Source organism: Heliangelus exortis, chromosome 2 (assembly GCF_036169615.1).
Source record: "Heliangelus exortis chromosome 2, bHelExo1.hap1, whole genome shotgun sequence".
NCBI classification, from domain to species: Eukaryota; Metazoa; Chordata; class Aves; order Apodiformes; family Trochilidae; genus Heliangelus; species Heliangelus exortis.
The window spans coordinates 99,382,143-99,394,367 of record NC_092423.1 but is presented as its reverse complement, the minus strand read 5'-3'; the positions used below and the strand labels follow the sequence as shown (position 1 = coordinate 99,394,367).

Here is a 12,225-nt window from a genome sequence, read left to right as displayed (position 1 = left end):
CGTCTTCTAACTTTCCCTGCAAACTCTACAAGGAGTGGGTCTTTCCTTCTTTCTCTCTTTGTTGTCTTTCAGATTTCCAAATGGAGTTTTTTACTGAGGGAGCTGATCACTATCACCTCCAGCACAGGGCACAATATTTGTCATTTTTTTGAAATAACACTTACGTGTAACTAATTTAAGCAGTATTGCCAGAGAACTTCTAGGACCATAAATAGTTTTGCTCTGAAAAGCCTAGCAGTCCTGTCTTCATCATCTTTAATAGTACTATTTGCATGATATTACCAACAAATTATTTCACCTAAAGTTTCCAACTCATTACGCTAATGGTAACATAATCAGAAATATGCTAAATTTTCTTCTCAGCATCTGCATTTGTAAAAAAAAAAAAAAAAAAAAAAAAAAGTTTAAATTTGCAGAAGGAATTAGCCAAATTTGTTTTGAAACCACTTGAATGTAGCTCTTATTAATCAGGTTTTCTGGAGCTGAAAGATCTTAGCATCTGACATCTGAAACTTCTGTGGCTTTTTGTCTAAGCAAAGAAAACAGTGATAATGGACAACTTCCAGCTGCAAACCATTTTTTTTTAAACTCCTGACATTGTACAGGTTTTATTTTGATTAATGAAGACAAAGTTTTTCCAATTTTCAGTTCAGTGATGTTAACATAGGCATTTCTTAACTGTAATGAAAGCAGAAGCTTTAGCCTTACAGGACATTTTAACTTGTGCTATAAAGCTTTAAGCCCTAAAAATCCTCAGCCACCCACCCACACTCACTCGCTTTTAACCCTTAAATTGCCACATCCAGGAGAAACTCAAAAGAAAACATCACATGCTGTAAAGAGGCTTAACACTCTGATCCCCTGGGATTGCTGGTTATTCTTACAAATTACCAAATCGGGCTAGCTGCCCACCAAAGGATGTTCCTGTTGACTCTGTGGCACAGAGGGAAAAGCTCTAGGCCAAGTTAAAGCTAACAAGGCAAATGCATTTGGATAGGCTACATTTCAGTGCCACTGATGTCATTGTCAAGTTTGTAAGAGGGCAGTAGTTTCCCAGTGCTTAAAACTCAGATCCAAACTCTGCACTACTACATTAGTGAGGTGTACATCTTTATATACAGGGTGCCGAGTTACATCTTTCTGCAATAACTTAGGTTTATGTTATTTGGTGATGTATAACTGCAGATGGAAGAAATAGATTATTTTCCTCCTTCACCCTCTTTTGGCAGCTTCTGTTTTGATCTGATCACTGGCCCCAATTTGTTTCCTGCTCCAGCCAGGGTTCAGCTCTGCTCTGTAATTCCAAGCAGATGAGCTGGGGAGTCCAACCCTGTAATTACACCTCCTCTCTTTACCCTCTAACTCCAAACCTCCCATTTTGACTTTTACATCTCAGATCACAGAGTTTTACAGAACACCTCTGGCACCCCAGCAGGTCTGGCTCAACTAAAGACATTTCTACACTCTTCACATTTTTTTTATGGCTGAGCTGTGAGAAAGGTATAAAACCCCTCTGGGGAACCAGGTCTCTTGCTCTTTCTTTCTCAAAACAAAATACACAATCAGAAGCCCATGCTCTTTATTATTTCTCGAATACCATCTGTGTGCTTAGCACTTTTACAAACAGAGAGAGAGACAGCCCCTGCTCCACAAAATCAGTCCCAGGAATAACGTCGAAATCCTTGCAAAGCTCACAGATTTCACACTGAATCTATGTAGGCCACTTGCATTGTAAGAATTAAAAAAAAAAAAATTAAAAAAATCTTCATTTTACAAATAAGCTTGGGGTCCTACGAAATTTAACTGAAAACAGGCTGAATGCTACAAAGTACTGCAGAATTAAGAACACTCTTCAAAACCATGCTGTAACTGTCGAATCACTCAGAACAACATCACGCCTGGATTTTTCAAATCTGGCTGCCAAATGTTAGACATACCTAATCAACCCAGTGAACAACCTCCTTTTCAGAAGTACTTCCAGAACAATGGCTTTCTGGAAAGATGGGTTATCTGTTTAAGTGCCGAACTGTGGATTTACAAGCTGAACTTGTAAGTTTAAGTTTCAATACGCTGGCTTTTCTCACTAAAACTTTGCCTTCTGCGCAGTTTCAAAGAAACGTCAGCCCAGGGCTAAGCAGCGAAAAGTGTCAAAGCAGACTGGGCATAATGGCACAGGGACTCTGTGCTCTGCCGCGAAATATTTTAGCTGGGTAGAAGACCCAGTGCCAGCAAACTCTGCTGCCTGAGGCTTCCCAGCAAATACCTCCACGTCAAAAACCTCTTCGCCTGCAGGTGAAACGCGGGTCCCATGGAATATCTTTGCCCAGCGTCTGGTAGAGCCAGCTCTTTGCCCGAAGGTGAGTAAAGCATCTTTGTTTGTAGGGTACCCGGGGCCAGATGCTACATCCAAGCAGTTCCAGGCGCGAAACGGTAACACCGCGGACACGAACTTCGGCGTGGAGCACTTCTGAACTGTTTTACCCACATCGGCCGCCTACCCCTCCGCACCCCATTCACAAGCTTTACGAAGGGGTGCTGCTAACCAGGGGGCTCAGGCGGAGCGAACAAGTTCTCTGCCAACTTCGGCACTCGTAGCAGAAAACCTCTGCCAGACTCCCCCGCTCGAGCAGCCGGGACCCAGCGCCCGCACCGAGGACGGGCGAGCGCATCCCCCCTTTCCCCTCTATCCCCGAGGTTTCGGGGTCCCCTCGCACCCCAGCCGGCTTTCGGGAAGCACCACCAGGAAACCACCCAAAGGGACCCTCAGGCAGCCGACCCACCCTCCGCTCCCCGTCCCCGCACTCACCGTGCAGCAGCAGGGCTGGGAACAGGTATCTCATCAGGCTGCCGTACGGGGTGGACATCTCCCCGCCTCGCTGAACCCCTTTCCCCGCGCTCCTCCGCTCCGGCCGCCGCCACCGCCACCTCCCGCCGCGCCGCCGCGGGCAGCCCACGGCCCGGCGCTGGGGAGCAGGCGGCTGGCGGGGCCGGGGACCGCCGGGCAACCTCCGGGTCCCGGGAACCACCGCACACCGCCGCTCCTGCTCCTGGTCCCGCTCCCGCTCCTCAGGGCTCCCGCCCTACACACGGCCGCCTCAGCCGGGCTCCGACTCGGCCGCCGCCGCTCGGTGCCTGGGGATGCCCGCTCTGCCGCCGCGTCCCTCGCCGTCTCCGTGGTGAACAGTGGAGGCTCCGCTTCATATTTCCCCTTCCAGCAGGAGGAGGAGGAGGAGGGGTCGGGAGGTGGGGACTACTCCTGGGGCGGGGAGGGAGGGAAGGGTAAGAGGGGGGAGGCCCCGCAGGACACCTCTCACACGGCGGGAGAAGGGGGGCCCGGGACGGCGTGGGGGGAAAGCAGCGAGCACTAGGATGAGAAGGCGGGGGACGGGCAGCCTGGGGGTGTGTGAGATGGGGAGGCGGGCTGGGGAACGCTTGGGAGGGTGTGCGGGGCTGGTTGGACCTTCCTCAGCTGCGGGTAGCGGCCCAGTCAGGGGCGGGAGGTGCGGGGGGTGCTGAGGCTCCCGGTTCCCTAGTACCGCTTCCCCGGGAGTGCCAAGCAGGGGTCTGTCGCTTTACCCGTAAACTGGAGAGAAAGAAAGTTGGCTTGTGCCCTTGCTTTGGAAAGAAACCCTTGTCTGATTGCGGCTTTCCACATAAACCGGGAATTTTAAAAGCTAAAAATAGACGCCCAGGTTGCCTTCTTTGGTGCTGAACCGTCCTGCAAGTTTCGTCTCCCCATGTCTGTTGATGATTAGTTTTGGTTTTTTATTCTAGTCTTGTGCCTTGGTCATGCAAAGTCTTTACGCATGCGCTTGGAGTTGTACATGTGGTTGGCTTGAGCCTTACTTTAAGCACGAGGCTCTGGTTTGTAATGTCTTCTGGACATGAACATCATGGTTTCTAGTTTGCATTTGGACTTGAGGGTTCAGCTCATGGCAAAGAATGTGTAAGAAAAAGGAGAAAATGTTGAGAAAACTGAGTTTTGGATACTCTTAACAGAGCTGAAGTGTTTACATGCTGCGTGCTTCAAAAGAAATACACACCATGATGATTCCTTCCAACTCCCTTGAGAAGGGAGAATAAATTTAATCTTCCTCACTTCCACAGGGAGGAAACTGAGAAAGAAACAAATAAGTGGTGAGTCAGAATTAGAGCTCCGGTGCTTTGGAGTCTCAAGGTTGTGCTTGTGCCTTTACACAAACATTTTTCAAGCCCAAAGGGGTAGTTTACAGAGCACTTGGTGGCGGTCTGTACAAGCCTGTTGTGGCCAGATACCCTCTCATTCACCTGGACAGAGATGCACAGAGAAAGCAGGATCCTTCAATAAAGAGGTGTCTGTGAATATGATCAGGTAACACAGAGTAAGGCTGTAGAAATACCCTTACCCTACATTGCTTGCTCATCTTCACCCCATTCCTGTATATTTGCTGCAAAAAGTATTTGTCAGGCATGTGTGCAAAGGGAGGTGATTCTTGCTATAGATGCAATGTGTTTGAAATAAATGATTGTGTATCCACTTGGTTGTTTTCCGGACTAATCCAGGGCAAAAATTCTGATTTCACCACTTGTGACAATCCTACAGTAGCAAAGACATCCAAGCAGTTTTGCTTTACCTGTGGATTTAACAAGTGAAACAGATCCAGTGAGAAAGGAAAACAACAATGTTTACTTAAATACAGTACAAGCATCTCAATTTCTGAGTCCTGGGGACCCATGGTGTACTGTGCTTGCCTCTCCTTTGAGAAGTTCATGCCAGGGTGATCAGTAAGTGATGGGCATGCAAAGGAGTGGAGTAAGGAAAAGTGAAGGGCACCATATGTGGGAGGGTGAATTTTGCCCTGTTGTGGTCCCCGAGAACCAGGTTATTACATAAGGGCCCTGCCTGATGGAAGAAGGTAGCTTGAACAGTCTCACATGTTCATCAGGTGTTCAGATATACAATGTATAATGAAGTTATCCATTATTTACATGAGTGCAAAAGATAGACAAGCATCATCGTGAACCATAGTGAAGGACTAGGAGTTTTGAGGTGTAGCTGTATAAAAGTTATACAGCAACATCCAAAAGAAGAGTATTTTTCTATAGATTCATTATGCTTTACCATGCCCAGATCAAGCAACATGATTGCCTACAAAAAGATGAGACTGAAGATTTCTTGCAAAAAGTCTTTTGTCCCATCAGATTTATTCCCAGAAGCTTTAGATTTGTCTCTTAGGAAATGACAGCCCACCATGGCAGGATCACTAACAGCTTTTCATAAGAAGAAAGGGGAATGACTTTACTGCTTCATTGGTCAGCTTGGTAAATGAGGTTCCACTTGTGATTTACTGTCAGTGCAGCTTCAGATGTGGTAATGAAATAAAAGAAAATCAATACCCAATGGGTTCAGGCACTGGAAAACTTGCCAAAACCAACACTGACTATAGGTTTTTTCATCCTAATGCAAAATATTTTGTTTAAATATTCCCGATCCTACTTATGTAATTTCTGTGCCCATGTCCAGAATGTGCTGTAATGGGCAGCAGTGACAAATAACAGCTCTTTGCACTTTGATCTTAGCAGCATGTCACCTCAGTGCTCATTAAAAATTGTATTAACTAAACTAACCATGACTTTCTGAACTGGAGCTTCCAGGGCTAGGTAATGTAGATACAATGCAAAATAATTTACAATAGCATCTCTCAGCCATATCCTCATAGGCGTCAAAGTATTTTTTAAAAAGGAAGTAGTCAGCAAAAGTTTGCACAGAAAGGAGCTGCTTAAAAAAAATAAAATATGGAAAATGTACTTTGTGTCTGGGGCCCTTTGCAGAAAGTATTAAAATAGGAAGAAAACTAACTTGTTGGACTTGTTGTGTGGCACTTCAAAGATGTAGGCATAGCACTTGCCTAGCTAAAGTGCCGACTGGCTGGCTGGCTGCCAGTGCCAATCTGATGGTGAAAGATAATGAAAACAGAGAAGATGGGAAAGAATGGAAGCAGAGAGCACGTGGGACACCTCATGCTATAGACAAGAATGGGATGGGGCAGAACTCTTTGACTTGGTAATCCTTTGACAGTGCTGCAGCTATGATTTGCTAATGACTATATTATGTTTTTTAAAAGGCAGTATGTAGGCTTGAAGAAGTCAAAGGAGCAGGACATTAAGGTTTATTAGAAAGGAATGGGGTGACTAATTCGCAAAGAATCAAGTGTCTGTCAGATTTCTATTTGTGACTTGTCTGTGATAAATTCATCAAAATAAGTGAAGATTTGGAGAGAAGTTTTTCCTGCATGTCGAGCTTGAGTCAGAATGTGCAAGATGAACCTGGAGCCTTTCTCATACATAAAAAAAAACACATTAAGTGACTTCTTCCTTTGGCTTCAGCTGTTTGAGGGAGAAGTTAAGCTGTTCTATGATGTAAATTAATGGCAATATTTTTTTCTCCTTTCGATTTTTTCCTCCTCATCAATGTTTTCAAATATGTAAGGGGTGAGTGTCAGGGAGATGGAGTTAGGCTTTTCTCAGTGGTGACCAGTGATAGGACAAGGGGTAATGGGTGTAAATTGGAGCACAGGAGGTTCAAATTGAATATCAGAAAAAATTTTTTTACTGTAAGGGTGACGGAGCCCTGGAACAGGCTGCCCAGGGGGGTTGTGGAGTCTCCTTCACTGGAGACATTCAAAACCCGCCTGGACACGTTCCTATGCGATGTACTCTAGGGGGCCCTGCTCTGGCAGGGGGGGTTGGACTAGATGATCTTTCGAGGTCCCTTCCAACCTCTAGGATTCTATGATTCTATGATTCTATGAATTTGGACTGAAAACATCAGCGGTTATGGGATACAGCCGGGTTTATTAGTTTTTGAATCTATAGTTTTTATATTTCTAGAATAAGGCGTTTAAGCTGCTGATTTTTTTTTCTTCTTCTTTCTTAAAAAAAATAACTGAAAGAGCTTTTGGCAGTATTTTTTAGATGTTTGGCTGACAAATTTGTGGAGTAGTTCACCTTCACCTTAATTTTCAGTGCAGCCACTGAAGCCAGAGGAATTTTATGATTAATTTAAGGGATGCTGAATCTGGCCTTAGCTTTCTCAATCATGTACCTGGTGCAATGCTCACTTGCAAACTGTGGCTCTGTGATGGTGTAGGCTAGCACAGAATTCTCTGCCCCTTATTGTTCCTCCTTATTTAGGTAGATAACTAGTCTGAGAACTGTGTTTTGGAAATGAATTTATTTTCCTCAACTAAGACACAGTACATATGTTGAAGTTCTGGTAACAGGCATGGAAAATATAGACCAAACATAATAAAAAGGAAGGTCTTGTGGCCATTGTCAAGATAGGTTCTATTCGCCCTATTTTTTTCAGGTGCATGCTGAGACCTACATGCATGCACACACACGCACACACAGAGCTCCTCTGCTAGAATAGACTTGCTGGTTTCACAAAAATGTAGTTAACTGAAGCAGGTTTTTTTAGTTTTCCTAGAACAGTATGAAAAGGAGGTGGGAATAAAGGTATTAAAACAACATGAAGAGTAGACCCTGCAGAGCTCAGGCCATCCGGGACAAAGAAATCAAAGAAAGATGTAAACAACTCAAACAAAGCAAATGGCTTTCCATAAAATAAGCTCTCTCCTTGTTTCTCGTCTTGTTTCTGGCATTTCAAATGCACTTGTGATTTGATTGCTCTGAGCTAAAGGGAAACTTCTCTGTCTAGAATTGCTTCTACCAAGAGGACAGACAATTTCACTGCTCTGTAGCTGCAAGCAGAGCTTTAGGGTTGGGTCCAGCCCCCGGTGAGCTCTGCGGGGGTCTTGCCACTGTGAGGGCTGGATCAGGCCCTGGATGAAGCTGTTGGAAAAGCCATCTGGAGCAGCTTATTGTACACTGACTGCATTCATCTGGAAGCACAGCAAACAGGGGCCAAAGGTATTTCTTCATCCACTGTACATAAGAGCAGCCATCCTCACCCTCTCCAGCGCTGCTGATCTCATTCACGGCACTCAAATACCATGGGAATGAGGGTGGTAAAAATGCCTTCCTAAGTGTTGTCTACACCTGCTATTGTTTGCATAGTGGCTTTCTGATGTTGTGGCTTAAAAAGCCAAAAAAAAAAAAAAAGAAAAAAAAAAAAGAAAGCACCCAAACCCATGCATGCAAACCAGCAGACTGAATCTGTTGCAGTCTGGGTGAAACTGCCCTCCATAGAACTTCTTGCTCTGCAGCATTGTGCAACTGTCTGGAATGATGACAGTTTCCATTTCTGTAGACAAAAGAACACTTCTGGAAAAGTTTAAACACATGTATGGTGCTGTTCACTGATGCTCATGGTTTTTTCACCATGAAGTTAAACTTTGATTTTGACTAATTTCTCAGAGAAAAGGGAAGTTCTGGCAATTTTTTATAAGCTATCCAAAGAAACACATTTCATTTCCAAAATTAAATATGGATTACTGCGACCTGTCAAGCTTGTGTGACAGTCTCAAGTAGCAGCTAATGCACTTGGGAGCTACTTTCTTAGTTTATATTCTTGTAATCCCTTTGGGCCAATGCTTCTCCAGGTTAACAACATCCTTGTGGAAGTGGGATTTTTATCCCTTGCAGAGCACTGCCTTTGGTCTTCCTTCTGTTTGGCAGACTTCTGCAGTGAGGGAAAAATACACAGGGAAGAGACAAAGAGTGGGAAATCGGATCTATTTCAGGCAGCCCACTTAAGAGTGGGATCTGGGCCCCAACAACGAGAAGAGGAAGCCCTCCTGCCCTTTTGCCCAAAGCTGACCTGAAGGGACTAGGTGGGCCCTGAGTGTTACCTTGAGGGATCAGGTGGGAACTTTTCTTTCATTGTTTTGTTCAGCATTTGTGATGGGTTTCTTGTAATGTGCCTTAGATACATAGATGGCCAAACACAAGTTGCATGTGTGACCCTATCTCGGGTTTCCCTTAGGTTTTCATAGTGATCCTTTGGCCATCTTCTCTCCAGTCTCAATCTTATGCTAAGTTTGATTATTTCTCAGTGTGCAGTTACAGCAGCCACATTCAGCCGTGTTCTCAAATCACAGGTATCACAGCCTCGGAGGTCTGCTAATATGCCAAAGAGATTAACATGGCCACATTTTTTCTCCATTCATTACAATGCTGACTCCTGTTCAAAACATTAACTCAGGGTCCTGGCTCTCAAACCCACTTATGTGTTCCAGCACAAGTGCATTTTATCAAAGCTTCTTCCCAAAGGGGGCTAATCAGCATCTTTCAGCAAAATAATGGCACTTCCACACACTTTCAAGCAATGACATGGTCATAGAGTCATCATGGCCACTGAGGACACAATTGGCTCCAAAAAACCCATAGGAACATATGTCTTCCTAAGTAGCTTGGAAATAAGGAGGAGGAAAAAAATTAAGCAGCAAGGAGTCTTGGAGTGTTACCATTCTTAGTCTCAGCATCCAGGGTAGAACAGAGTCCAGGGGCAAACCTCTGTTCTGGCTTGTTGTGCATGGCTAGCAGTGCACATTACTTGGTTTCTAAGGGCCCCATTTTGCCCAGTAATGGGGAAAAAAAATAATCGGTAGATGACTTTGTGGGCTAAAAGAAACTCAATAAATATGAAGAGTTACCCAGGGTGAGAGTTCATCCACAGATTGAATGGGGTTAATATGGCTTTGAAAATGATATGTCACAGAATGTTTGAGGTTGGAAGGGGCCTCTGGAGGACATCTGGTTCAAACTCCCTGGAGAAGCGTGGCCACCTAGAGCCAGTTGCTCAACAAAATGTCCAGGTAGCTTTTGATTGCCTCCAAAGTGGGAAACTTCACAGCCTATATAGGGCAACATGTATATACACAATCTCAGGGTATTCCCAATCAACTGCAGTAAATTTTTGATTGCTTCCATCATTTCCATCTATTTACCAATTTAAAATGTATGTTATATACATATATTTGTATAGGTGGTGTATATAAATATACAATAGGTGTATATGTATAAAATATGTCTATTTTTTTATATGTGTAAGGTCTTTGGAATGTCTGGATAGTGCATTATCCAAGCACATGCTTTTCAATTCCATAGACAGCCAGCTTGCTGACTGCATGAATGAATCTGCCATCTTCCCATACAATTCTGTCTGCAGCTGTAAGGTGTTCTGTAGGCTACTTAAAATCTGTTTATCTGCTGAGAAAATATTACCTGCAGCTCCTTGAAGAGAAGCTCCAAGTTTCCCAGAGCTGTTGCAGCCATAGGTAATAAAAAGAGAAGAGAGGAGAAGAGAGGAGAGGAGAAAAGAGAAGAGAAGAGAAGAGAAGAGAAGAGAAGAGAAGAGAAGAGAAGAGAAGAGAAGAGAAGAGAAGAGAAGAGAAGAGAAGAAGGAAAAAAAAGACACAAAAAAGTTGAATTATGGCTTATTTCTTTCCTCTCTCATTTCTGCACTTGATGCAGGACATAGGAGTACAGCAAGGGTGGTGTATGGCGTTCCCGTGTTTTTTGGAGCTGAGGGTATTTAGGCTTCAAAAAACATCTAGTGAGTAACTGTCCTGAGAGGGCTGGTCTATCTCCTGTTGAACCTTTATCTATTATAAACCACTGCACTGAGCAGTTGTGTGGCCTCTGTGTTAGGAGGATATCTCACACAGCCTCTCCTGCCTTTTAATTATGGTCTGGACAAAGCTATGATTAACTTGTGTCAAACAGCACAGAGGTACCTTCTCTTCCTGCCATGGCAAGAATGAACAGCAGGGAAGAAGCCTTTTGTCCCTATCCCAACAACCAGCTGCAGCCCTGGGAGCTCCATCAGCCCCCTCCCCATCCTTCCTCTCTGCTCCTTCCCTCCTGGCCCCACCCCAGCAAGGGACACGGATCTATGGAGAATTTTAAGAAGCACCTTCCCCAAAGGGACACACTCACCCCTGGTGTGTTAAGGGGCTGTGTGCATGGGATGCTTGAGGAAGAAAACAGAGAGCAGAGATGTGGGCCATGGAGAAGGCAGCCAAGGTGTGCTGACCCTCACACTGCTTGTCCTCTGTTGGACAGATGCACACACACACACAAATAAATACCCAGTGGAACAGTTTTTCCCTTGGGAATAATTGCAGGTACTCCAATTATCACCACATGTATGTGCAGCTGGCTCATGGCAGTCATCTCAAAGCTATCAGGTTGCTAAAAATATCCCCTTAAGTCAGCTCTTTAATTACTGAATTGTTCTCCATCACCTTACAGTGAAAAGAAAAATAAAATACATTTGGTAGGAATTGTCTGACATAAAGGAGTCTACACACTGAGCCCTCATGTAAGTATGGTAAAGTCCCTGAAATACTTCTAAAGGAGCATTTTGCAAAGGTTGTCTCCATTATCAAATAAGGGGCAGACAGCTGCTGCCACTTTCACTTTGGTCTCTACTGTCCCAGATATGGAGGAAGCTCATGTGATCAGAACGAGCCTCTGGCTGGTGACTCTGCAGTGATACACATATGGAGAACAGAGCTTACTCAGAGTGTTGTTGTGTGTGAAATGGGACCAAGATGCCTGTGATAAATGGAGATGTTTGGAAGGAAAATAGAGGTGAAGTTCATACAAATTCCCCAGGTCATGTCAGATATGCCCCATGGATTTTCACAGAGAGACCCAAAGAGTGGGTAGAAGGTAACATTTCTCTTACCAGTATAAACCAGAATGCCTTTCTGTATCTATTTTCTGTTTTTATTGCAGTATATTATGAATTTAGAGGCTAGCATGGCTCCTAAGTCTTCTGATGGTGCCACCACAACAAGGTCCACAGGCTAGAGCAGCCTATGACCCACCATTTTCAAGGAATATGAGAAAGAGAAGTAGTGATGGTTGGGTGCAAAGGACCCTCTGCAACACACTCGATGGCTCATGGACTCTCTCCTCTCTTGGGCACCACAAATTCGAGAGAAGTGCAGTTTAATTTCTCAGATGCTTCCAGGGTAGGACATTAACACACTGCTATTGCTCATCTTATTCCTGTCTGTCATGAGTCTGTAGCTATTGATGAGCCCTTCAAACTTACTTTTACTTATTAACACTTGCTTTTTGGGCACTTGGACAGTATAGATGTTTGGCCAGAAGACCTGTGTAGTCCTTATTCACTAACGTAATGTCCTAGATGTAAGAACTGGGGATGCTTTCTGGTATGATAGGCAGGGTAACTTGTACCCTTAGTGAAAAAAGATGCAATAGTTCTTAAATCTGGCAGCAATCAGGCTGCTTTTTTATCAACCTGATTAT

At 44.4% G+C, this 12,225-nt stretch overlaps 1 protein-coding gene across 1 annotated transcript in view; it reads right to left on the bottom strand.

The window, feature by feature from the left end:
• The window catches only part of APCDD1 (APC down-regulated 1), a 33,991-nt gene extending 30,818 nt beyond the window's left edge, over window positions 1-3,173 (bottom strand). Inside the window, exon 1 of the mRNA XM_071737147.1 lies at window positions 2,807-3,173. Coding sequence (XP_071593248.1) covers window positions 2,807-2,864 — 58 coding nt within the window. The 5' untranslated portion in view covers window positions 2,865-3,173. The remainder of the gene's footprint in view (window positions 1-2,806) is intronic.
• Window positions 3,174-12,225: the final 9,052 nt, after the last annotated feature.